Below are 26,666 nucleotides of genomic sequence, written 5' to 3'. Positions count from 1 at the left end.
CCATTCATCTCTTGATGGGCTCTTAGGTTGCTTCTAGATCTTGGCAATTGTAAATAATGCTGTGGTGAACAGTAGGGACATATATATATTTTTTATATATGCAGATTTATTTTTGGTTAATATATTGGAAAATTTTTGGAGATTTGTGACAATTTGAAAAAACTTGTAGATGAACAGCAGAGCCTAGAAATACCAAAAAAATTAAGAAAAGGTTAGGTATTATTGTAAGAATACAGCATATAATATGTATAATGTATAAAATATGTGTTAATCAACTATGTTATCAGTAAGGTTTCTGGTCAATAGGAGGCCATTAGTAGTTAAGTTTTGGGGGAGTCAAAAATTACCTGTGGAATTTTGGCTAGATGGGAAGTCAGCACCCCTAACCCTGTGTTGTTCAAGGGTCAACTGTATGTATTTTTTGTAAGAGACTTTCCTAAAGGGACGCCTGGGTGGCTCAGTTGGTTAGGCATCTGCCTTCGGCTCAAGTCATGATCCCAGGGTCCTGGCATCGAGTCACACATGTGGCTCCTTTCTCAGTGAGAAACCTGCTTCTCCCTCTGCCTGCTGCTCCCCCTGCTTCTGCTCTCTCTCTGACAAATAAATAAGTAAAATCTTTTAAAAATAGAGAAATGGAGAGAAAGAGAGAGAGAAGAGAGACTTTTCTAAAAAGAGAAAGAAGGGAAAAGCAATTCAGGTTGGTAATAGCATATTAGACAAATTAGAATTTAAGGCAAAAAAACAAAAATGTGGGGCGCCTGGGTGGCTCAGTGGGTTGAGCCTCTGCCTTCGGCTCAGGTCATGATCTCAGGGTCCTGGGATCGAGTCCTGCATCGGGCTCTCTGCTCAGCGGGGAGCCTGTTTCCCTCTCTCTCTCTGCCTGCCTCTCTGCCTACTTGTGATCTGTCTGTCAAATAAATAAAATAAAAACCTTTAAAAAAAAAAGTATTAACAGGATCAAGGAAAGCTTTTTAAAAAGAAAATCCACCAAGACCACAAACAATTATGAACAACATAACAAACATCATAAAATTAAAAGGAAAATTGGGGGCACCTGGGTGGCTCAGTGGGTTAAAGCCTCTGCTTTTGGCTCAGGTCATGGTCCCAGGGTCCTGGGATCGAGCCCTGCATCAGGCTCTCTACTTCAGCGGGGAGCCTGCTTCCTCCTCTCTCTCTCTGCCTGCATCTCCTACTTGTGATCTTTATCTGTCAAATAAATAAATAAAATCTTAAAAAAAAATTTAAAAAGGAAAATTGAAAAATTTTACACAGCTCTATCAGAAATGACGAAACAAATAGCCTGAAAGTTAGCCAGCTTGTCTGATAGGGCTAGGAGGGCCCTGCACTCAGCCAGCACCGAACACACATTCTTGCCAAGTGCTCGAGAAACATTTCCACCAGTGAGGATTAACATAAGACTATAAAAAAGACACTTTTGTTTTCCATACATTTACCCAAACAGTAAAAATGCTGTATTCAAACCATATTTTATTGCTTTAAAATACTGCTGAGAATAGAGTAGAATATAGAACCATTAGATTTTAAGATATTATTGGACCAGGTGATCTTGTGGCTTCCGGGGGGCTTTGGACGGCACTCCAGGTGGAAGGAGTAGGAGCAGGAGAAGGGCCACACTCTTTGTCCGAGATGTGGGCTTGGAGCCAGAAAGGATGTAAGTCAGCGTCCTAAGAGAAGCAGAACAGCTCAGGAGCAGGGAACCGATGAAGCCGTTCGCAGAACTTCTCAGTGAAGTTAAAAAGAATAACAAAAAAGAAATGTGATTAATAAATAAATAAATAATAAAAATAAATAAATAAATAAAATAATAAATAAATAAGGAGAAAGGGAGTGAGCAAGAGAGACATTTCTTTGGCCCATTTTCTACCTTTTTTTTTTTTTAAGTTTATTTATTTTTTAAGTCATTTCTACACCCAGTGTGGGGTTTGAACTCATAACCCTGAGATCAAGAGTTACATGTTCTTCTGGCTAAGCCAGTCAGGCGTCCCTAGTTTCTAGGATTTCTAATATTATTCCTAATGCAGGACATTTGGGCTGTCCTAGATTGATTACTCAAATTTACATTAGTTCTACATTTGGTTTTAAAATCTCAAGGCATAATTTCTAAAGTCACGCATTTGGTTAAAAACTTAAAATCTTCTTTCTGCTTTTCTGAGACCTTTGCTTTTTTTTTGGGTTGGAGAACAAACTGTCGGACCTAAGATTGAAGGAATGCAGTTTTCTGCCCTCAGCCTGTGAAAAGGAGGTTTGTCTTCTCCAGCATGTATGCCTCAGAGCCCTGGTGCGGAGGGACCAGACCCAGACTCCAGGTCAACACGGAATGAATGCACAGTCAGGACACAGAGGGGAGAAAGCAGGGACGACTTGTTTAAACTGTGGTTGTGGCGAAAATCTTTGGGGGAAGAAAAATTCAGGAGGAGTTTAAGAGCGTTATTTTAAAAGTATAAGATTTGTGATCGCAGCCTGAACTTAAGTGACTTTGGCAATGAAACAAGGTGTATGGCACAAGGGTGAAAAGTTAATCATCATTCTCCTTGTAAATCAGACAGAATTTGTAATCAGGGTATCTGCGACAGCTGCTTCCCAGTTAACTGTAAATGTTCTCATGCTGGAACTTCTCTGGATGAGCAAGGCTCCTCTATAAAAGGAGAAAAGCAAGATCCTTAAAGCATCCATGGATGCCGAATCTCCTTCTGCTGAAAAAACCGGTCAGGGTCACCGTTTTAGAAGATTGTTTCTCCGTTTTGGCTCAGAGCCAATAACCCTTCTCTCTGCTTTGCTAATAATAAACAACAGTGGTTTGCAGAGAGGTTACTGTACTGAAAGTGTTTCCTAAATGGTTTCCTTTTCACCTCTCTTTCTCCTCCCAGCCCCTCGCTTCAAAGACGAAGCAAATCTCCATCCTGCCTGCCACGATTTATTCTCTCTGATGCTTCCTGAGAGCGGAAAACGTGTCTGTTGCCAGCGGGTAACACTGTGCTGGTAACACAGTGGGTCAAACAGTGCTGGTCCCCTATTAGATGCGATCAGCCCTAAGCAGTGAGCCCTCAAAACCAAGTCTTCCGTTTGTGCTCCCATCCACAGTCCATCACTGCTCTTTCAAGAATCAGTGGTGTCTGGGTGCCTGGGTGGCTCAGTGGGTTAAAGCCTTTGCCTTCGGCTCGGGTCATGATCTCAGGGTCCTGGGATCGAGCCCTGCGTCGTCGGCCTCTCTGCTCGGCAGGGAGCCTGCTTCCTCCTCTCTCTCTCTCTGCCTGACTCTCTGCCTACTTGTGATCCCTGTCTGTCAAGTAAATAAATGAAATCTTTAGCAAAAAAAAAAAAAAAAAAAAAAAAAAGAATCAGTGGTGTCCCAGGACCACTGTGGTTTACTGCGGCTCACAGCTTGCTGCGGGGCGAGCTCTTGCTCGAGGTGCCTGCCGGCATATGTCAGTGCGTGCCCCTGTGCTCTCTGCACTTTGTATGACCCAGGCTCCTGAAAAGTCCTGTGCTCAAGTCCTGTGCTCCTGAAAAGTCCTGTGCTCAAGGGTCCCAATGAAAGGGACCATTGTGAGGGTTCCTTCGAGGGCACTGTTAAGCGACATCTAAGTGAAACCGACTTTTATTGTTTCGCGTGAGGGCGCAGTGGTGAGGGATAAGGTGGTACGGCTGGTACGGCTGGTGCCAAGGCCTTGAGTCATGCCAAGTGCCAGTAGTCTCGCCCATCCTTGTCTTCGCACCATCAGTGCAAGAGTCCACACGTGTCAGTGCAAAGCGAATCAAGTGTTAGTATGAAGAGTTTTGACCTCACAAGACCCTTGCAAGAGGTTCATGTGAAGCTTCATGATCACTGCCCTAGGCTTTCAGGATGTCTTAGGGGTTGCCCCTGGGGAGCAGCAGTACCAGGGACAGAAGACAACCAACAAAGAGAGAAGTAAACAAGGTGATTTCAGAACGCGATCGATTCCATGAAGAGAATAAACACAGGGAATGGAGGACACAGTAGCCAAGGATGGAGGACGGGCTGCGTTAGAAAAGGCCTCTCTGAAGAGATGACCTCTGACCCAAGAACTCAAGGGTTGGAGGGGCTCTGCCATGCTCAAGACTGGGGAATAGGTTTCTGGAAAGGTGATATAGCAAGGGCCCAGGTCCCAAGGCAGGAAATCGCTAGGCACTTAAGAAAGAAGGGCCCCTGGGTGGTGCAGTCAGTTAAGCATTGGACTCATGGTTTTGCCTCATCCTATGATGAAGCCGGGTGTTGGGCTCCGAGCTCAGCAGGGAGTCTGCTCAAGTTCCTCTTTCCCTCCCTGTGCTTCTGCTCTCTCTCGCTCTCTCGTTCTCTCCCAAATAAATAAATAAATCTTAAAACAACAACAGAAAGACAAAACAGGAAAGAGAATAGTCAGTTCTAGATAACAGGAGTAATTTTTAGGACTCCTTCAAGGGGGACTCTATGTTCTTACCATTAAAAATTGTAATAGTATATGCACTAACTTGTTTAATCCTTCTTACAATCTTGTTATCCCCATTTTGCAGATAAGCAAACTGAGGCATGCTGAGAGTAGGAAAATGGTGGCAGAGCTAGAACACCAGGAGGTTTGGCCACAGAACCTCTATTCTTTAGAGCCTCTTTTTGAGAAAACAATCACTCAATGTTTAAAAACTTCCTTGTTAGTGCATTAAAAGCCTTTCTTTTTCTTCCTTCCTTCCTTTTCCTTTCCTTTCCTTTCTTTCCTCTTTCTCTCTCTCTCTCTCTTTCTTTCTTTGATGATTAATGTATCTAATTTACCCCTCCTTACTTTGGGTTTGGAGAACTGGAAGCCGTCAGAGCCTCTGACACATTGCATCCATCACTTGAGGGACAGTTGCTCATTGGAGAGGAGTTGCTCTGAATAATTCCCCTGACAAGTTTCTCTCTCATCTTGAACAGTCACACATGTATTGAGTCTTTATGAAGCTTTTGTCTCATTCTAAATGAGACATAAAGAGCAATGAGCTGTGAAGCCAGTAATCCAGTCCATGACAGGTTCTCTTTCTCTGCGACACAGGTTGGTCACTGAGTGATTTGTCTAACTTCTGCGTGGTCCTGTCAGGAGGGTAAAAAAGTCAAACGTCCTGCTGCCAAGTCTATGCAGAGATGCCTGAGGTGGTAATTCCCTCTCCAGAAGGGAAGGGAAGTGGACCTCGATGTCAGTGTGGGTAGGAGGACAGCGAGACCACCCATGTCACATTCTTGAGATGTTTGTGCTGACCCAGCAGCATCTCTTTACTCTTCTCTGTGAAATCTTCTCTGCTTGCTTCTTCTCAGGCCATCACCCCCCACCCCCGACATCCCCTGGCTCCAATCCACAGGCATTGGATGAAGGTGCAAACCTAACTCAGAAAGCCAGATTTGCTCCGTGGTTATAGACACTCTGTCACCTGGACTGCAACAGAACCACACTCCTTACCGAGAGACCAACCCCAGTCCACCAGGCTCTTGCTGTCTATACCTAAGCCCTAATAGTAGACTCTGGCTTCTGTTCACCAAGGATCCTGCTTGGAGCTTCTGGAAATAATGTGGTTAAATCAAGGCCTGGACCTTTCTTGCCTCTCCTGGCAAGAAAGAAAACACAGACTACGCTTGATCAATTTTCTATTTTTTTTTTAAGATTTTATTTATTTATTTGACAGAGACACAGCGAGAGAGGGAACACAAGCAGAGGGAGTAGGAGAGGGAGAACAGCTTCCCGCTGAGCAGGGAGCCCAATGCGGGGCTCAGATCCTAGGACCCTGAGATCATGACCTGAGTTGAAGGCAGACCCTTAACTGCTGAGCCACCCAGGCACCTCAAATGCTTGATCAATATTCTACCTCTGACTTTCCTAACATGTAACAGACTGTAAGCTTCACAAAGGCAGAGTCTTGTCTGTTTCCGCTCATCTTTGGACTCCAACACTGGTAATAAGCCTGGCACACTACGTGTCTTCAGCAATGATCCGTTGAATGATTGAATTACATGAGAGGTTTAATTGGACATGCGGAAACAGACACATGAATGTAGTGAAAAATGTCATTCACTTGGTCTTTTCTTTACGGTTCCACAAATACATATTGAGCACTGATAACGGCAGACATGTTGTTACATGTTAGGAACACAGAACCTCGGGCAAAGCTGTCTCACCAAGGGGACTTTCCCAAAGAGGCAGTTGCAGAGAAATAGTCCTCTATTCCATTGGTAGCACGAGTTAAGAGCCTTCTGCATGCACTACTCTGTGCTAACCCAGAAAAATGGAAATAAAGGGAGGACATTCTGAGACATTCATCTCAGAGCCTTCAATCTAAAGGCCAGAGAACATGACCATATGCAAAATACTGAAATGTTATGCAATTACACATATAGGAGCAAGAATTTTCTTGTTAATATATCACCTATTATACCAAAACACTGCAGTCTTATGAGTAATTGTGTGATTACTCATGGTGTCTCCTTTAGAGTTTCCGTCTGACTGCAAAGGGGACCCCACCCTCTGCTTGTGGAACTCCCCTTCATGCAGATCTCAGGGAGTCTGTATCCACTTCTTTGCCCAGATGCCCCTGTTAGTCTCTCTTTTAAGAACCCAGTTCTCAGGGGCACTTGGGTGGCTCAGTGGGTTAAAGCCTCTGCCTTCGGCTCAGGTCATGATCCTAGGGTTCTGCCTCTCTACCTGCTTGTGATCTGTCTGTCAAATAAATAAATAAAATCTTTAAAAGAAAAAAGAAAAAAGAACGCAGTTCTCTTCCTTCTACAGCTTCATCCCAATTTGCAATTAGATACTTATTTATTTATACTCTTTCTTTCTTACAGGACTGCAAGCTCCAAAAACACAAGAACTTCTTCTTTTTAAGATTTTTTATTTTTTTAATACTTCATTTATTAATTTAGAGAGAGTGAGAGAGAGCAAGAGCAAGGAGAGGGGCAGAGAAACCGGGAGAGGGAGAAGCAGACACTCCACTGAGGGAGGAGCCCAACATGGGGCTGCATGCCAGGACCCTGGGATCATGACCTGATCCGAAGGCAGAGGCTTGACCAGCTGATCCTCAGGACTTTGTATTTGCATCAGGCGATCTTTCAAATGCCTTGCGTTGTGCCAATACATATCGGTCAAATGTATGAATTAAGGATCACAGCAGGGGTGCCTGGGTGGCTCAGTCGTTGAGGGTCTGCCTTCAGTTCAGGTCAAGATCCCAGAATCCTGGGATGGGCCTGCATCAGGCTCACTGCTCAGCAGGAGGCCTGCTTCTCCTTCTCCCACTACCCTGCTTGTGTTCCCTCTCTTGCTGTGTCTCTGTCAAATAGATAAAATCTTTAAAAAAAAAAAAAAAAAAAGGAGCACAGCCAAATTCCAGCTTAAAATATGTTGATACCTAGCAGATAGGATTGCAGTGATAATTGAAGAAGCTCATGACCCCCTTGGTCACACAGGATTTTTCTCTCACATTGAACTAAATGACTGTTTTCACCCACACTGGGCCACAGTCTGGTCTAGATGCTAGTTTACTTTTTTTTTTTACTTTTTAACTTTATTTTTAGTTCTTATTTTTTAAAGATTTTTTTTATTTATTTGACAGACAAAGATCACAAGTAGGCAGACGCAGGCAGAGAGAGAGGAGGAAGCAGACTCCCTGCTGAGCAGAGAGCCCAATGTGGGGCTCTATTCCAGGACGCTGAGATCATGATCTGAGCTGAAGGCAGAGGCCTCTTAACCCACTGAGCCACCCAGGTGCCCCTAACTTTATTTTTAATCATAATAAAGACTACCTTTTTAAAAACTGGTACTTAAGAGGTGCCTGGGTGGCTCAGTTGGTTAAGCAGCTGCTTTCGGCTCGGGTCATGATTCCAGGGTCCTGGGATGGAGTCCTGCATTGGGCTCCCTGCTCTGCAGAGAGCCTGCTTCTCTCTTTCCCTCTGCCTGCTGGTCTGCTTACTTGTGCTCTCTATCTCTCTGTCAAATAAATAAATAAAATCTTAAAAAAAAAAAAACTGGTACTTAAATTTCAAGTGATTATTTGCACAATTTATGTGATATTGTTTTCACTGAAATTTTAGAAATACATGTTTTAAACATCCACTGCTTTAGGAAACATATCAGAAATCAAGTAATTGATAAATATATATCCACTAATCTATCTTTTTTCACTTGGTTTTATTTTTTTTTAATTGAGATACAGTTGATATCTCAATTATAGGACAACTATATGTAACATGATGCAGGCGTGAGCTATACAACGGCCCAATTTGATAGACTGCCATGTTGCAGTGTGATTACCGCCATAGCTAACGCGTCCATCAGCTCACGTGATTATTTCTTTTTTTGTGGTAAGAACATTTAAGATCTAGTCTCTTAGCAACTTTGAGGTGTATAATACAGTATCATTAACCATAAGCACAGCAAGGTGCAGATTGCCAGAACTTACTCATCTTCTAACTGCAAGTTCTTACCCTTTGACCAACATCTCTCCAACTCCTCTACCCCTCAGCCTAACTTTTAAAAACAGACAATAATTTTATTTCTTTTAAGATTTTATTTATTTATTTGAAAGAGAGAGAGAGAGAGACAGCACCATGGCTGGGGGTGGGGCCACAGGGAGGAGAAGCCCGCTCACTGCCCAGCATGGGGGCCTCGATTCTGACCTGAGCTGAAGGCAGATGCTTAACTGTCTGAGCCACCCAGGCACCCCAATAGGTTATTTTTTAAAACTATTTTTAACAATTATTCTTGGGGCCTGGCTGGCTCAGTCTGTTGAGCATCAGACTCTTGATCTTGGGGTTGTAAATTCAAGCCCCATATTGGGAGTAGAATTTATTTTAAAAAAAATGAAAAAATAAAATGTACTCATTTTTGTTCCTTTTTTATGTGGCATATTTGGATTTGCATCTTTAAATAACTTTAAAGTGCTGACATGCTTTTAAACATTCATTTATTTGTGAAAGAGGCAGGGGAGGAGCAGAGGGAAAGAGACACTCAAGTTGACTCCCTGCTGAGCGTGAAACCCGATGCAGGGCCCCATCTCTGGACCCCGAACTTAGGATCTGGACCGAAACCGAGAGTCAGACGCTTAACCAAATGTGCCACTCAGGCACCCCAAAAGTGCTGACACTTTTAAGTGAAGTGATGAGGGATGAAACATTTAACCCTTTCCAGATTTTTAATACTAACCACACCACCCTGAAGTTTGAAAACAAAACCAGAGATTGTGGCATTTTCTGGCCGTTAGAGGGAGCCACTGCTTTCTAAATCTTAAACTCTGTAGAGAAACTTCCTCTTTTGTCATCTTTAAAGTATTTAAATTAAATTTTAGCTCAGCAAATTCTCTCAAAGAGAAAAGATCCTAAGAGGTAGAAAGAAATCAAATAGGTAGTTAATTGATTTACATTCCACATTCAGAAATGCTGGTTATTAGAATTTGAATTCATTTTCAAAATGTTCCGAAAGGTTTGAAGAGTCCCGCTGGGTTTATTAACAACACAATAATCAGTCAGAAAGCCAGAGAAGGAACCACTTAAAAGGAAAGAGTGACTAATGGAGCCAGAGCTCTAAAATCCTGGTGACTTAGCAAATTGCGACACAATGCCTGGCTGGTTCAGTCGGTTAAGTGGCTGCCTTTGGTTCGGGTCATGATCTCACAGTCCTGGGATTGAGTCCGGCATCAGGCTCCCTGCTGGAGAGGAGCCTCCCTGCAGGAGGGGAGCCTGCTTCTCCCTCTCTCCCTGTTGCTTCCCCTGCATGCTCTCTCTCTCTCAAATAAATAAATAAAATCTTCAAAAAAAAAAATCTATGCTGATTCCTCATATTAGGCCCGGTCATTACTTCTCAGCCTATAATTGTGCTTACTCTTTCATTTCCTCCTCTAATTATAAAGGAAGCTACAGTTGCTAAATGTTTGAACCGAAAGGTAGAACCTGTGGTGGCAGAAGTCTGGGCCTTCTCACTTCTCTGTGGTTGCTTTTTTGTTTTTTTCCACATTCTTGTTCTTTTTGTCTACCTTTGCTATCATATTACGGGTTTTTCTTAACCTTCCCCCCCCCACCCTTTTTTCCTTCTATCAGTTCAACCTTAAACCCACCCATTAAAGCATTGTGGAGCACTTCTCTACAAGTCAGGAATGTTAGTGCAAACGAGCAAGCCCCCAGTGGTCACTGCAATATAAGGTAAAGTGAATTCCTCTTTTAAATAAATGTAGCACACAAGTTTTTCTAACTCATTAAAATAGATTTGAGATGAAAATGGAAATTTTTAATATACAAAATTGACAAACATTTGGTTTTAATTTTCATAGAGACCTATAAATCCACATCTTTCTAAATTTAGTATAGCCAAAGGATATAGGGAAACAAGCACTCTCTTCTATCCAGCATAGGACTGTAAATTGGCATAGCCTTTCTTTGACCCAGAGAATCCATGTGATCCCAAGGAAGGAGGTGTTGATCCCAAGGAAGTAAGGATGTGCATAAGGATTTTTGTCCAGGGAAGTTTATCATGACCCTACTGTTTGTAGCAAAAAAAATTGGAAAGCACCTAAATGTCTAACAGTTCTTGGTCTGCTGATCTGTGTGATTCCCCAATCTTCTGGAAAGAGCTGGAGTTTTTACTCTATACTTTATACCTGACCCTTGGTTAGATGGGTAAGGGCCCTGGAGATCTGGGGACCTGTCTGGTTTTCTCTCATTTCTGAGTACAAACTGCTTAGTATCACCCCTGTTTTTAATCTGCTGCTTTGAACTTCCAACTACTTGTAGTTATAATCCCCTCTACCAAACTAGAGTCTGGTTAAATATGATAACTGTGTCTTTTAAAGAAATTATTATTATTGTATTCCCCAGAGCTGAGCATCATGATTAATAAGTTCTTAGCAAATTCTTACTGAATGAGTGAATAAATGAATGAGGTATTTGTGATCTGACTTGAATGTGATTGGCTCTACTTCATGCTGTGGGTCTGTATCCCTCTGCTGAAAGAAATCATTTACACAGTAATACTGAGGGTGGGGAATGACTATGATTCTTAGCATTTAAAATGTTAACAAAACGAAAGTGGTGGTTTGGCCATCCATTCATTTAACAAATGAACTGAATACGTTCTATGTACCTGGCACTATACAGCACTAGAAATAAAACACAGAATTAGAAATTCAGAACACTAACTGGCTTGAGTTCTTTAAGATCTCTCAAGGGACTGATGTGTAAGCGTAATAATTTCTCAATTCAGAAAATTAGATATACTTGAAATACTAATTTCCTCTCTATGGGCATCCCCTTGTTTTATGTGAAGATTAGATAGGCTACAAGAAAGTTTTTTTAATTGACATATCATCAAAAGTAAAGGCGTAAGCTAATATAGAAAGCTATTTCTTTTTAAGCCTGGAAAGACCTAGAAAATTTTATAATTTTCTCTAGTGAATTGCTTGTTTGCATGCCACAAAATCATTATCAAATTCTTACTATTTAATTCCCTTTTTTACATACTTCTGTGTATAAATATAGCAGTCCTCTACTATGTATTATTTCAGAAGTCTCTAAGATAACCGAGTTACAATTTTCATTTGAAGGACACATCCTGCTTGCTTAGATAAATCTGGGGTGGTTGCCTAATTTCAGCTGCCTGTGTGTAAGCCTTAACTTAGCATGGATTATTCATGTAGATGGCTAGTTCATCCAAGTTAGGTTGGTATGTACAGTAAAGATGGAATCCCCTCTCACTGGGGAATTTCAAATTCAGTAAGTAGTGTTGGGACAGCTGATCATTTGGATAAAAAGGAAGTTACATTCTCTGCCTAAGACCATTCACAAAAATATATTCTGGAGGCATTAAAGACCCAAACAAAAAACAAAACTCTACATATATTAGAAGAGAATATAGGAGAGTATGTTTATGACTTTGGGAAATTAGAAGTCATTCTAAATGAGACCTCTAAATGCGAACTATGTAAAGGAATAGACTGATAAGTCTGACTCCATGAAGACTGATTCCTGTGAGCGGTGTGTCAAAGTTGTCTGCTAAAAAAGGCATCCTTAGTGAAGTTCCAAGATTGATGGGTATGAATTACACCTACAACATGTTTAGGCAAAGTCCAGAAACAAGTGACAGATTAGGAGATAGTATTTGCCATATGTATAGCACAGAAAAGGTTAGCATTTAGATCTATAAAGCATTTCTACTAAAAGGGAAAACTCAGACCAATGGGATGATGAAAAAAATAATAGGACAAGTTATTTATAGAAAAAAATAAATATAATTGGCCAATGAACATATGAATAGAATTATCAAGAAAAAATGATTATATTTAGAACATTGGGTTAACAGTTTTCAATCATTATATGGGCAAAAATTAAACATTTTTTTTAAAGGTTTTATTTATTTATTTGACAGAGAGGATCACAAGTAGGCAGAGAGGCAAGCAGAGAGAGAGGAGGAAGCAGGCTCCCTGCCGAGCAGAGAGCCTGACGCGGAGCTCGATCCCAGGACCCTGAGACCATGACCTGAGCCAAAGGCAGAGGCTTAACCCACTGAGCCACCCAGGTGCCCCCAAAATTAAACATGGTTATAAAATGTCTTGGTGTGGGTGTGAGAAAGCATACATGCACATTGGTAATGGGAGTTTAATATTTATACAGTCATGTAAAGGGGCAATTTGGCAATAGTGAGTAACATAAAAATACATGTATGCTATGAGCCAACAATTCCAGCTATTGGTGTCTGCTTTGGAAAAACACTGGCCCTTGTGCATAAGAAAACATGTACAAACATGCCCGGTTGCAGAGTTCCTCATAGGGAAAGTTCCTAGGGACTAGTTCCTCTAGTCATAGCTGAACTATGACTAGAACAATGGCTAACAAAGTGTACATCCAAACTACGTAAGCAGCGGTAGGAGGCCATCTCAAGAACGCCCCGGCAGTCAGTGCTGATTTGGATGGCATTCCACCATGTCCAACTGGATGAAAAAGCAAGTTACGGATATATTGTTGATGCCACTTCATGTAAAAAGAAAATCAATGACATCATGGAATGAAACTGCATATTGCCTAAGGAACACACGTAAATGTGTGTAAATATATGAAAGAAGGACCCTGGGATCATGACCTGAGCTGAAGGCAGATGTTTAAACGACTGAGCCACCCAGGTGCCCCTTTATCCATCTTTTTTTTTTTTTTTTTAATCTTTTTTTTTTTTTAAGATTTTATTTTTAAGTGATCTCTACACTCAGTGTGGGTCTAGAACTTACAACCCCGAGATCAAGAGTCGCATGCTCCATAGTGAAGCTGACGAGGGAGCAGGAGGCTGGCTGAAAACAAAGCAAAAGCTGGCACCTTGCACCCCCTCTCCACAGGCTCCCCTCGGTAATATGTGTCACATTCCTCAGGCACCCCTAACTGCCCTGGAAGGAAAACAAATAGTTAACTTGCAGAGATCACAATCCTGCAAGGCAGGAGTCTTCCTTGGTTTACAAATGTCCTTGAGATTTACAACAAAGAATTTACCTTATCAATAGCCCAATTTCCAAAGGCACATAACTCAGTTCCTCAAGCCCTAATGTTGCCCTCCCCTCCATAAAAACTGAAGGAGGCTGAGGTAGAAGGAAAAGTAAATAAAGTTAAATTTCTTCTAAACCCAAATCTCACTAACAAGGACGCTTGATAGCAGGAAGGTAACATTCCACCAGGAGACTCCCAATTGTCTTTATGTTAGTGCCTCATTAGAGGGAAAGTGGCCTTGGCTTGATAGTAACCAGGACTTCAATATCCTGACAGTCTTCTTTACCCCAATAGCCCTTCTGAACACCCCTTTGTCCTCACCTACCCAACTCCTGTGTATATAACCAGCCACTCCTCACATGCCCTGTGCAGCATCTCCGTCTGCCCACGGGTCCTGGCCCTGTGCTCTAATAAACCACCTTTTTGCATCAAAGACGTCTTAAGAATTCTTTCTTAGCCGTCGGCTCCGAACCTCACCCCACCGAACCTCACCTAAGTTCTAGAACTTCATCAAAGCCATCTAGCCACCCCCCTCCATCTATTTTTTGAAACCAGAATATTTGTGGCATGACTATTCATTGAAGTCCTTAAGATAAACTGTTAAGTACCACAAGCACCTAAAATAATTCTACTTAAAAGAGACGGGAAACTGTCTAAATGGACTGTTTAAATGATTAAACCCAGCCAGATTTAAGTAATATTGGGCACTTAGTGAGTTTTCCTATTAAAATCCAGGGATAGCCTCAGCAATAATTGTAAGTAAAATTAAAACTTTTTTTTTTTTTTTTTTGCCTGTCTGAGTTGTAGTGGGTTAAATGGGCCACTGCTCTACTTAATAAAAATCCATTACAATATGTATTGTTGATAGGTCTGTTTCCCTCCATGGTTTCAGTGCCTGTTTGTTCCAGCCAGGGAGTAAGTAAGTAAGTCCTATGCTGCCAGGACTCCCATCAATGAGAGTATCCTGAGCTATTTTTGGTTGAGCAGGTACTACAAGGCCAGTCATTTGTACTTCTTTTTCTTAACTTTCTGTCCTTTATTTTGGGTTCTGGGGAACAGTTTGACCCCAAAAGTCTGACATAGTCTGTGTAAGTGATAGTGTTGGCTCACAATGAAGAAACAGACTATCATGACTTTAAAACCAAAACCAAAACCAAGTGTTATGGTGACCTGAATTACAAGACTGACAAAGAGAAATTGGCTGTCCCCTTCTAGATCTAGCCACGTGAGAAAAAATGTGAGGACCCCTAGGTCGATGAGGCCGCTACTCATCATGGAGAAGGCAGTGTCTTTTTTTTTTTTTTTTTAATTTTTATTTATTTTTAAAATTTCTTTTCAGTGTTCCAGAAGAAGGCATTGTCTTTTTTAACCACTTTGAAGATCAGTAGCAGAAATATCCAGATCCAGTTGTAATTGTTAGTTTCAAACAACTCAGAGACCAGCAAAGCATAAAACTGAGTGTTCAGGCAGAGAACCTTGACCTCCAGGGCAGGAATTCTCTGACCTGCTCAAAGCATCCACTGAGGATAGCAACCACCACCCAACTTGCCTTGGGAGAAAAGCTTTACTGCTACCAAAGGTTGCTCTCCAAAGGTACACTCCTCAAGACAATACTACTTTTGTGAGATTGTAATTTGAAGCTCATGCCAACATATCATTCAAAGACCCCACCTCTGCCTAAGCTGTCAGATTTGCCAGTTCTGGGTTATACCACAGTTATTTGCTCAATACAAATTTGTATCAGTCATGAGCTTGAAATGCACAATTTTTTTTAAAGAGTTTATTTATTTATTTGATAGAGAAAGAGAGCACAAGCAGGGGGAGCGGCAGGCAGAGGGAGAGGGGGGAAACAGGCTGAGCTGAAGGCAGACATTTAATTAACTGAGCCACCCATGTGCCCGAGAAATGCATAATTTTCTAGGAAATTTTATTTCCTAGAACAAAACTGACTTCAGGAGAAATAAGAAATCTAAACAGAAAAAAAAAAAAAAAAAAGAAATCTAAACAGTACTCATTAAAGAAATTGAAATTTCTTTAGTAGTCAAAAAATTTCCAATACCAAAAGACATCTCCAAGCCTTAATCATTTCATAGATCAGTTTTACTGAGCCTTTAATAAACAGGTAGTTTCAGTCTTATATACAAGATGTTTCAGAGAATAGAAAAAACTACTCAACTCATAAAACCATTAAAACGTTATATAAAGGGGCACCTGGGTGGCTCAGTGGGTTAAGCCGCTGCCTTCGGCTCGGGTCGTGATCCCAGGGTCCTGGGATCGAGCCCCGCGTCGGGCTCTCTGCTCCACAGGGAGCCTGCTTCCTCCTCTCTTTCTCTCTGCCTGCCTCTCTGCCTACTTGTGATCTCTCTCTCTGCCAAATAAATAAATAAAATCTTTAAAAAAAAATTATATAAAAATAAGAATATATAAGGAAAGAAGAAAGACCAATCTCAAAAACCTGGACAAAAAAATCCCAAATTTGGGGCGCCTGGGTGGCTCAGTGGTTTGGGCTGCTGCCTTTGGCTCGGGTCATGGTCTCAGGGTCCTGGGATCGAGCCCCGCATCGGGCTCCCTGTTCCGCAGGAAGCCTGCTTCCCTCTCTCTCTCTCTCTGCCTGCCTCTCTGCCTACTTGTGATCTCCGTCTTTCAAATAAATAAATAAAATCTTTAAAGAAAAAAAAAAATCCCAAATTTAAAATATCAGTATAGGGGCACTTGGGTGACTCAGTTGTTTTTCGGCTCAGGTCATGATCCTGGGGTCCTGGGATCGAGCTCCAAGTTGGGCTCCCTGCTCAGTGGGGAGTCTGCTTCTCCCTCTCCCTCTGCCTCTCCCTTTGCTTGTGCGCTCTCGCTTTCATGTTCTCTCTCTCTCAAAATAAATAAAATCTTGAAAAAAAAAAAAAACCGAGTTTCTTATGGGAGTTTTGCAGCAATCAAATGTGTTTTGCTGAATGCACTATGTAATCCCTGTTTTTACTGGGAGGCAGTTTCCCTCAATGACATCTCAATCCAACTTCACCATTACTGAGTTCTTTTAGTTAATAAAACAGTCTCATTTTGGTTATTAAGGCTGACTCCTTCACTTTGAAACTTCAATTCATACTCGGTTGAAAGCTTTCCTTCCTCATGTCCCAGAGCAGGCTGAATTTGTGGCTCTGGTGACCTGGAACTGGAAATGTGACTGTGGGGCATGGCTCTGTCACATCCCACATCCTGTTTCCTGTTCTTACTCCTGGTTTGCAGAATTCCGGAATAGACCCTCATTGGTCCTCACCCTGTATAATCCTCTCCCCTTTGAGTCTGCATAAAGCCTGGCAAATGTAATGAGATATTATGCACATGATTACACTATATTACACGGCACAAAGGAGTTTATCTGAGTTGGCCAGTTCTAACCACAAGAGACTTGAAACTCAGAGTTTTCTTTGGCTGGTGGCAGAGGAGTGAGTCAGAGATTTGAAGTGTCGGGGGAAACTCAACACACTATTGCTGACTTGAAGATTAAGGGGCGCATGTGTTAAGGGATGTAGGTAGACTTTAAGAGCCGAGGGGGGTGCCCCTATTGACAGCAAGGAAATGGGGATCACAGTTCTACAACTACCAGGAACTGAAGGTGGACAACAATCTGAATGAGCTAGAAAGCAGGTTTTTCTCTAGAGCCTCCAGATAAGAACCCAGTTGGCCAATCTTCATTTTGACCTAATGAGAACTGGAGCAGAGAAACCCAGTCGAGCTTACTTGGACTTCTGACACACAGAGTTATGAGACAATATATTTGTATTGCTTTAAGCCACTACGTTTATGGTAATTCATTACACAGCAATAGAAAACTATTACAAGACTCCTTTGGCATTGATGGGGGAAAAGAGGAGGAGGAGGGGGAAGTGATCTTTCCTTACACAATTGGCCTTACAATTTGTTGTACTTACATTAGTTGGAAGTACTCATGTTTTCTTTACATGAAAAATACCAGCTAGATGATGGAGATGTTTCTGTCCCCTTTCTGTTGGTTGTCTTGTCCTCTCTGTTTAATGTAAATTGGTATCAGTTGCCTCCAGGTGGCAGTTATCTAAAAGCTAGTTCTCCAAAGGGGCTTAAGGCATGGTCCTGGCAGGAATTGGGGGTGAGGGTGGGGGTGGGGGGGAGGTGGGGGGAGGGCTTCTGAATAAAGCTCAACTTTTTTTGCTCCAACTCAGTACATTCCACCAATGGACATTGTACAGTGTCTCTTGCTGCCAGGGTTCTCTTACCATAGCAGTGGCCATCCTGAGAGCTACCAGCAAAACTCCTTATACCCCTACCATCTTCTTCAGGGACCACTGACTTGTGAGAAACTCCAGAAACCCTTCCACACCAAAGCAGGGGGCGCTACACAACCTCATTATGTCTCTTCTGCTAGTTGAGTGGCTCAGCAACGTTCAGACGGGATGTAGTCACAAGTCTCAGAGAGGACCTGGGTGCCAGGTAGGGGAGTTATAACTCTTCATTCCTCCAGAAGGTAACCTGTTTTTCTCCTGGTCCGCCCTTAAAACTGTCAATGCTAAAAGTCATCAAACTGGTTGAACCTGTATTGCCCGGTGGGAACCAGAATCTCAGGTCAAGCACTACACCTTATCTGAACGTAGCCTTGGAAAATTGAGTAACTGTTCTCAACAGGACAGTATTTCCACTCAAATCCCTGAGATATGTGGTAACCTCTGAGGACAGGATAAGCTATCAGTTATGCTCCATATCATCCTGCTAGACTATTCCTATTCCTGTTGCAAACCCAATCCATCAGTGTCCTTAAAAAAAAAAAAAAAAAAAAAAAAAAAAAAGACCCAGTATAACTAAGTAGAGTCTATACAAGGTTGGCTCAATATTAGAAAATCTATCACTGCAGTCTTAACGTATTAACAGATTAAGGAGAAAGGCCACATGATCATCTCCAGATACATAAAGAGGTATTATATGAAATTGAACACTCATTCATATTTTTAAAAAATTTCCAAAACATGAATCGAAGGAAACTTTTATAATGTATTAAAGGGCACCTACCTAAAACTTACAACAGACCTCAAACTTTAAAAGCATTTTTATTAAAGTCAAAAATAAGATTCAGATGTCCACTTTTTTTTAAAAAAAGATTTTATTTATTTATTTGACAGAGAGAGATCACAAGTAGGCAGAGAGGAAAGCAGGGGGCGGGGGAAGCAGGCTCCCTGCTGAGCAGAGAGACGGATGCAGGACTCGATTCCAGGACCCTGAGCTCATACCTGAGCTGAAGGCAGAGGCTTAACCCACTGAGCCACCCAGGTGCCCCAGATGTCCACTATCTTTGCTACTATTCCATAAAAGAATGGTTATAAGACAAGAAAAGTAGATATAAGAAAGGAGGAGACAAATTGATGATTTTTCAGGTGATATTACTGTTTTCATAAAAAATTCAAGAGCATCTACTGAGAAACTAACAGTATTTATAAAACAATACAGCAGTTTTCTTTCCTTTTTTTTTTTTTTAAGAATTTATTTATTTGACAGACAGAGATAACAAGCAGGCAGAGAGGCAGGCAGAGAGGCAGACAGAAGCAGGTTCCCCGCCGAGCAGAGAACCTGACGTGGGGGGTCTATCCCAGGACCCCGAGACCATGACCTGAGCCAAAGGCAGAGGCTCAACCCACTGAGCCACCCAGGCGCCCCCAGAATACAGCAGTTTTAATGGCTATCAGATCAAAACACAAAAATCAACCATCACTGTCCTAAAGAGAAAATGATAAAACATTATTAAAGGATGTAAATGGAGACCTGAAGAATCCAGACTGAAAAGACATCAAACTAATCTATTGATCCAAAGCACTTTGAATCAAAATTCCAATAGGATTCTTTTTTATGATTTAGACTAATTCTAAAAGTGACATCCAAGAACAGCCAAAACAATACTGAAAAAGATAATACAGCTTTTCTTGTTAGATTTCAAAACTCAGCATAAGGCTTACTACCCTATGGCACAGTAATTTCTTTTATATGTATGCATATACATACATATACAGTACTTCCTGTTTGCAGATTCATAAATTTATAGTCAGTGTTATAAAAACATGGACTCAATAGGTGTACACCAAGTTGATAGTTACAGCTGCCTCACAGAAGAATGGGAATGGGATCAAGAATAAAAATTGGTGAATTTCAACTTTTTTTAATATTCCATTTTTTAAAAATATTCCATTTTTTAATACATCTGAAGCAGGAATGACAAATGTGAATTCTAGGCAGTGGTTACATTAGATATTAATTGTTCTGTGGATGTTTCTGCATATTTTAACCTGACAAGTTCAAACAAACAAAAAAGTCAATTACTTCCCAAAATAAAAACAAAAATCTCACCATTTGGTGGGATTTTGCTTTTTAAATAACACTATTCATCTCCAGACATTTGAAAAGATAATCAGAATTTGAACTACTTCCGTACTTTTAGACAGCCAAGTAAATATTCTTAAGCTTTCAGCATTCTAAACATTCTGCACACCATTTCTGAGGTAAATCTTGTTTATTTTTCCTCATTCTTTAAGGATTAATCAGTTGTCATTAATAAATGCCAGTATGAAGTGGTCTGGGACCAGGACAAAAGTCTATCATGAAAGTGCTTGCAAAGTTTAGGTTCCAAAGAATATTAAGATGCTCAAAGTGTCTCCATCTCTTGGAACAAAGGAGGGTATCAAAAGCAATGCTACTAAAAATTAAGTGCATGTCTGCTCCTAGAAAAGCCTGGAGTAAGTATAAGGGCAGAATGACCTAGGATAATAGTGGAATGCAGGAACAAAGCAGCAGCTGGTCTGTATTTTTTTTTTTTAATTTATTTATTTGAAAGAGAGAGAAAAAAAAGTGAGTTGGTGGGGAGAGGGAGAGGGAGAAGGAGAAAATCTCAAGCAGACTCCCCCAAGAGTGTGGAGCCCAACTCAGGGCTCCCTCCCCTGACCCAAGTTCATGACCCAAGCCCAAACCAAGAGTAAGTTGCTCAACCTACTGAGCCACCCAGGCGCCCTTGCATTTTTTTTTTTTTTTTTTCTTAATGGTAAAGTCACAAACAACAGGAACAGATTTTCAAGTGAGAAGATTCAGTGTGATTTCCCATTCCTCATTTCTTTGACTCCTGCAGTATTTGATATCATTACTTGACTTACCATTTTGGGACACCATTTCTGCAACACCATTATATGGTCTGTGTTTCTGGTCATGCCCCTTGTTCCTTTCTGTTTCTACCCCTGCTGCCTTATCCCAGTCTAATGTTTTCTTTGAAGAACTTACCATTTCTTACATGTTGAGCCAGTCGTCCTCTCAAAAGCTCCATCTGTAGCCCGGACTTTAGTTCCACATTTTCTACCACTGAACTCTTTGTTCTGTGGTGCATCATTCAAAACCCAACAATAGCCAACTTTTCACTTCCTCCAGACTTTTTGTCAGTGGTATCCTCATTCACTTTGAGTGGAAATTCAGTCAGTTGGGTAAGTTCTGTGACAGCTGGGGTATGACTATCTTGTTTACTACCAGTGGCCTTGGGTAGTCCTTGTTACACATGGTAAGTTTTTAATACCAGTTCCTTGAAAGATAGAATCCTTGCCTCATCCACCTCTCTCCCCAACACCTTAAGTCCTATCACTTCTTCCCTCATTTCTGTTCTTCTCTTGTATTTTCTCCATCTCTTGAGATTTTATCTTGTGTCAAGCACAGTTTCACAACTAGAAACCTCACTGTATTTGATACGATAAAGATGAGATTTTTTAAAATTTTAAAGCCAAACCAAATCCCTGAAGATAATAATGTTAACAATTAAATCAGCCGAGTAACCAGTATGTTTGAGAGAGATTCCTTTCTATAGGCTAGGGAGTGGGAGAAGGGAAAGTTATTACTTTATTAAAAAAAAAAAAAGTCCCTATAAAAAAGGAACTAATTGCTTGCTGGCCAAAGAACCTTGTTTTCTTTCTGTTGTTGTTGTTGTTTGTTTTTACACAATGACTTTTTACAGTGTTTTTGGGTTGAGCCATCTGATTCTTACATCCTTATTCATTTTTTAAATTGCCACGCCTATGTGCCAAAAGGGCAAGGCGAGTCTTTCAGTAGATTCCCTGATATATAAATATATATTCTCAATGAGAACGAAGGTTATCTAAACAAACCCAAAGATTCTAAAAGTATAAAATATAAAGTAACCGCTGTTCTTTGTCTCCCCCTGCTCCCCCCCGTCACCGGAGCCACAAGTCTTCTGTTTCTCCAACTAGAACACTCGTGTTACAAGTCTATATTGTAGTAGTTTTAATCATACTTTTTAAAAAGAAGTCTTGAAATAACTCATTTGTGTACAACTCCAGTAGCTGGCGGTGTGGGCTTAATATGTCGCACAGCTGTTAATTTTGGTTTCGTTTCTGGTCGCGGCACTTAAATACGCCTGGTGCCTGCCGTTTCCACCACGGCCGGGAGTTGTAAACACATGACAGACAGAAATAGCACAACGGCTGAAGTCCCTAGGGTCGCGCGCCAAACGAGGCGCGGCGGGCTGGGCCGGGCCGAACCCCACCCCAGCAGCTCCGGCGGCCGACGCGCGGCGGCCCCGTCGCCCCTCCCATCCTGAAGCGGAGCGCGCGCGCGCTCCCGGGCCGCCCCTTGGCGGAGGGGGCCGGCCCAGCCCCCTCCCCTAATTGGTTAACGTGGTGGTGCCTGGGCGCGCGCGTAAACGCCCGGATGAGCCGCGGCTTCCGGCGCGCTCCCTTCGGGCAGTAGGGGGCGCGCATCGGGCGTACCTCGGCTGGCTCGGCTCCTTGTGGGGCCTCTGTGGCCCTGTGTGGCTGGAAGGAAAATGGAGCAAGAGCCGCAGCCTCGGAGGCAGCCCTGACTCCCCTGACTGAGGTCCTGCCGCTTTCGCCGCCAGGGGCCTCCTTCTCTGGACCTGGTGCGAGGGAGCGCCCCGGGGGCCTGGGCCCCGCGAGTGAAATGGTCGCTGAGGCCCAGAGCGTCGGGCTTCTGCGCGCCCAGTGAAGGGAACTTGGGAGTCTCGAGGGTCTCCGCCACCCCCCTACTCCAGGCGCGGACAACGCCGCTTGGTGAAGAGCAGGTACCGGCCGGGAAGCGCGTGAGCAGTTCTGGGTCTGTTTTGTGACTTGGGTCTCCCTGCGCGCAGTCGTTTGCAGCCTCTATCCCGCTCGCTGCCTTTGTGCGTTTGGTGGTGGTGGGGGGGGGGGCGCGGGGCACGTGGGTTTGGGGAGGTTTTTGTTGGTAGGACGCGAGGTTGTCGCCGCGGGGGAGGAGGGCGGGGTTTCGGGCCCCCGAGTCGGGCGGGCGGGGGCTCGGGGGCTCCGCGGGTGGTCGGGGTAAAGGTCACGTAGGCGGGGGGTGTGCTGCGCCGTGGTCTGCCGGCTCCCGGCTCCCGGCCCGGATAATGACAGGTGCCTGCTCGGTAGCCTGCGTGAACCGGGCGCCGTGTCTGGGCGAGTTTGGGCCGGTTCTGTGGGCACGTTGACTCAGCGTTTCCCTTTGGGCTGGTCAAGTTCGGACACGTTCCTAAGACGCAGTCAGAGGAGCTAAGCCCTGACTTGTCTCCAGCTGGGGCTATTTAAACCAGGCTTTCCCCCAGCTGTGTTCGCCGGCGATTGCAGATAGGTACCCGGGGTCAGCGACGTAGAGCACTTAGTCTACCCTGATCCAGGTAAGGACCCGCTTGCGACTACTGGCATTGGTTTTCGTAAGTGCAGTACTTAAGGGCATTATTTATATCCTTTCTGTAGGACTCTGGTTTTTTTCCACAGACGTTTCATTATTTCAAGTTTTTTATCTTGTGTTCTTTTTCCCACTTGTAGGCAAATGTGCAATACCAACATGTCTGTGTCTACTGATGGTGCTGTAAGCACCTCACAGATTCCAGCTTCGGAACAAGAGACCCTGGTTGGTATCTCTTTTGAGATTATTTTAGGAGGTGATCTACTAAATTCCATAGACCCCATTTACAGTATTGTCCTCTAAGGGAAACTGTGTACACAGCTTAAATTCTGCCGTTGATGCCGGGGACAGATGTAAAAGCTGACCGTAGGAGTCGGTATTTATTTTCTTCGTCCTTTATCACCCTGGGTTTAGAATTGAGTTCCATTCAGCATGGATGCTGAAGTTATGTTTGTTACTGACTGATGTTTTTTTTTTTCTATTTTGACTTGTCAGCATTTAACTTATTAGATGTCTAAAAGTCATAAAAGCAATTCATGCTTCTAAAGATTTTAGGCATTACAGAAATGTAAAAAGTGAAAGCTTTTGAAAATTCTAGTCTTTTTTTTTTAAACCATGTCTTCTTTCAGATTTTTCCTGTGTCTCTATATAAGGGCAAATTTTAATCTGTTATTGTCATGTTTTGTTAAGACAGGTGTGGTGCATATTCCATCCGTGTCAATGAATTTATAGAATTCTGTTTAATGGCTCCCTAGTGTTCCAAAGCATTAGTGTACCTTTCTAAAAATTTATGCCTCTGCTATAGGTTTTTTCAGATAGGCTTTTTAAAAATTGCCTTTAGTTTTTGAGTATTACAAATAGTCCTGCTTTGTATGTGTATCCTGTGTTACGTGACTCCTGTAAGATTTTGTATACAGAAGTAAATTTCTGGGTCCTAAACTGTGCATATATTTGATTGCTATTCATGACTTGCTAACAAAAGATTGTGAAAGTTTATACCACTGCCAACACTGAATATTATCAGTTTTTTAATATTATCAATTTTTGTTATTATTTTGCTGTTTTTGTGGTAAAAGATTCTATATCATTTTTTATATTTGTATTTCCCTGATCTCTCTTGAGATTGGGCATATTGTCATTTGTTAAATCATTTATTTCTTCTGGGATTTGCTTGGTCTTGTCCACCCACTTTTCCTTTAGGTTTATTGTGTTTTTCTTAATTTCTAGTAGTTCTGTGTGTTTCAAATATTTGTAACTTTATTTTTTAAAGAAATTAATATTCAGACTTCTTTTATATTATTTTATTTTTAAAGATTTTATTTATTTTTTTGAGAGAGAGAATTGAGAGAGAGAGAGAGCACGAGAGAGGGGAGGGTCAGAGGGAGATGATTCCCCACTGAGCAGGGAGCCTGATGCGGTACTCGATCCTGGGACTCCAGGATCATGACCTGAGCTGAAGGCATTCTCTTAACCAACTGAGCCAACCAGGCACCCAAATATATGTAACTTTTATCATTTAAAAAGGTTGCATTTAATTTTGTTGTGTTTTTCCTATTGAGAATGTTTTTATGAAGTCAAATTTATTGACTTGTTGGTTTTTGCGTTTCATATCAAGCTTTGGAAGACGTCTCCCATCCCAGGATTATACAGCTATAGTCCTGTATTTTCTGGTAGTATTTTTGATTTTCACATCTAGATCTTCATCTGGAATATATCTTTTTGTTGTTAAATGTAAGATTAAGAATGGTATTTTCTTTTATGGTTTTCTTATTGCATGTCTTTTAGGTCTTAATAAACTGATGGCTTTCCATTGCAGATTTTTACTTTGAGTTGTTCTGTGAAGTTTGAACTTAATATAACATACATAAAATTTTAAGAGGGGAAAAAAAGTAATTTTTTATCTCTCAAGAGAGAGTTCATTCTTTAAGTAGCCTGAAAGTAAAGTGTATGTGTAAGGATACCCACAAAAAGGTGTGATCAGAACACAGTTTGTAGTTAATGATTGAATACTGCACTTACTGTGTATTTTAAGATTTGTGGTTATTATTATTATTTTTAAAGATTTTATTTGTTTGAGAGAGAGAGAAAGTGAGTGTGAGCAGGAGAAGAGTGCTGAGGGAGAGGGAGAAGCAGTCTTCACCCTGAGCAGGGAGCTGGATTGGGGCTCTCAGGACCCCGGGATTATGACCTGAGCTGAAGGCAGATGACTGAGCCACCCAGGTGCCCAGTTTTTTGGTTATTAAATAATAGTCTGTTGATTAGTTGGAAATAGGCAATTTTCTTAAATCTGCTTTTGAGAGTTAGATTCCAAACTGAGATACTGTTAGATTTTAAAGTTAGACAAAGGACAGGAGTATCTTGAAGAGAGGTACAAAGGCACCAGTCTGTGTGGTGGTGGCAAGCTATAAAGACACTTGAGCTTTAGGGGCGCCTGGGTGGCTCAGTGGGTTAAGCCGCTGCCTTCGGCTCAGGTCATGATCTCAGGGTCCTGGGATCGAGTCCCGCATCGGGCTCTCTGCTCAGCAGGGAGCCTGCTTCCCTCTCTCTCTCTGCCTGCCTCTCCGTCTACTTGTGATTTCTCTCTGTCAAATAAATAAATAAAATCTTAAAAAAAAAAAAAAGACACTTGAGCTTTAAAGATTTTGATGCAGCAACGGGGAGAAAGAATATCTTATATTCCCGCCTGCTTGACAGTTACTTTCTCAATACCACTTGCAAAACCTCTAGATCAGGGTCAGGCACACTATAGCCTGTGGGCCATATTTAGCTTTCCACCTATTTTTGTAAATACAGTTTTATTGAAATGTAGTCATGGCCTTTGGTTTACATATCTGTACTTTTGAGTTAGACCATCTGGGAGGAAAAGCTTAAAACTTACTATTTTGCTCTTTGTAGAAAAAAATTGGCCCTTGATCTAGTTGGTAGGTTCCTTGAATACAACTCCTGTTGTATTTATCACCCCACCCCCCCCCATGATACCTAGCACTGTCTGGTGCATGGTAAAAGTTCAATAAGTGTTTGTCAGTAGGTCTTTGAAAAGTAGACCCACTAAGAAGCAGCATGATGTGGTAGGGAGAAAATGCTGATTTGTAGTTGAGGGTTGTGAGTTGCAGCCTCAGATCTGCTCTTAATTATCCTTGTTAGTTATTTAAATCCTCCAGCTTTCAGGAGCCTGATGTGTGGAAAGAAAAGATTGGGAAACAGATTTACCCTGAAGACTTACCCTTTTCTCTTGGATTTTGCAGTTTAGTTCATGGTAATCTCATTGGAGAATTCCATTTATAGTTAAGTTTGTAAGGTATTAAGCAGATAATAGAAATGGCTGGAGGAAAGAGAATTAATTTTCACTGCCTTGGCCTGGATACTATGTTTGATTGCAACTAATGATACTTGAGGATTCTGTGATTATTTGCATAGTAATGAAATCTCAGCATTTTTTTCCAAATTGCCTTGACAGTCTATGATACTCAGTTTCTATAGACTGTTACATTTA

General features: G+C 41.9%; 1 protein-coding gene and 2 long non-coding RNA genes across 4 annotated transcripts in view; 2 read left to right on the top strand and 1 right to left on the bottom strand.

The window, feature by feature from the left end:
- Nucleotides 1–1,468: 1,468 nt before the first annotated feature.
- LOC309870553 lies at nt 1,469–21,870 on the bottom strand. Its single transcript, XR_014314697.1, has 2 exons — nt 20,771–21,870; nt 1,469–1,739 (listed from the first exon to the last, which is right to left on the bottom strand). It is a non-coding gene; the product is annotated as an uncharacterized lncRNA (long non-coding RNA).
- LOC309870559 lies at nt 5,205–9,786 on the top strand. Its single transcript, XR_014314706.1, has 2 exons — nt 5,205–7,662; nt 7,906–9,786. It is a non-coding gene; the product is annotated as an uncharacterized lncRNA (long non-coding RNA).
- A 61-nt stretch (nt 21,871–21,931) lies between the features above and the next one.
- MDM2 (MDM2 proto-oncogene) overlaps nt 21,932–26,666 on the top strand; it is a 29,366-nt gene continuing 24,631 nt past the window's right edge. The window contains exons 1-2 of one of the 2 annotated variants that reach the window (XM_082742905.1): nt 21,932–22,571; nt 23,314–23,398. In XM_082742905.1, the coding sequence (XP_082599031.1) occupies nt 23,318–23,398 (81 nt within the window). In that variant the 5' untranslated portion in view covers nt 21,932–22,571; nt 23,314–23,317. Of the gene's footprint in view, nt 22,572–22,748; nt 23,163–23,313; nt 23,399–26,666 lie in introns of those variants that run through there. The other variant, XM_082742906.1, reaches the window with a different exon arrangement.

Source organism: Mustela nivalis (genome assembly GCF_964662115.1).
Source record: "Mustela nivalis genome assembly, chromosome: 7".
Lineage (NCBI taxonomy): Eukaryota > Metazoa > Chordata > Mammalia > Carnivora > Mustelidae > Mustela > Mustela nivalis.
This window is presented reverse-complemented; position numbering and strand designations above follow the sequence as displayed.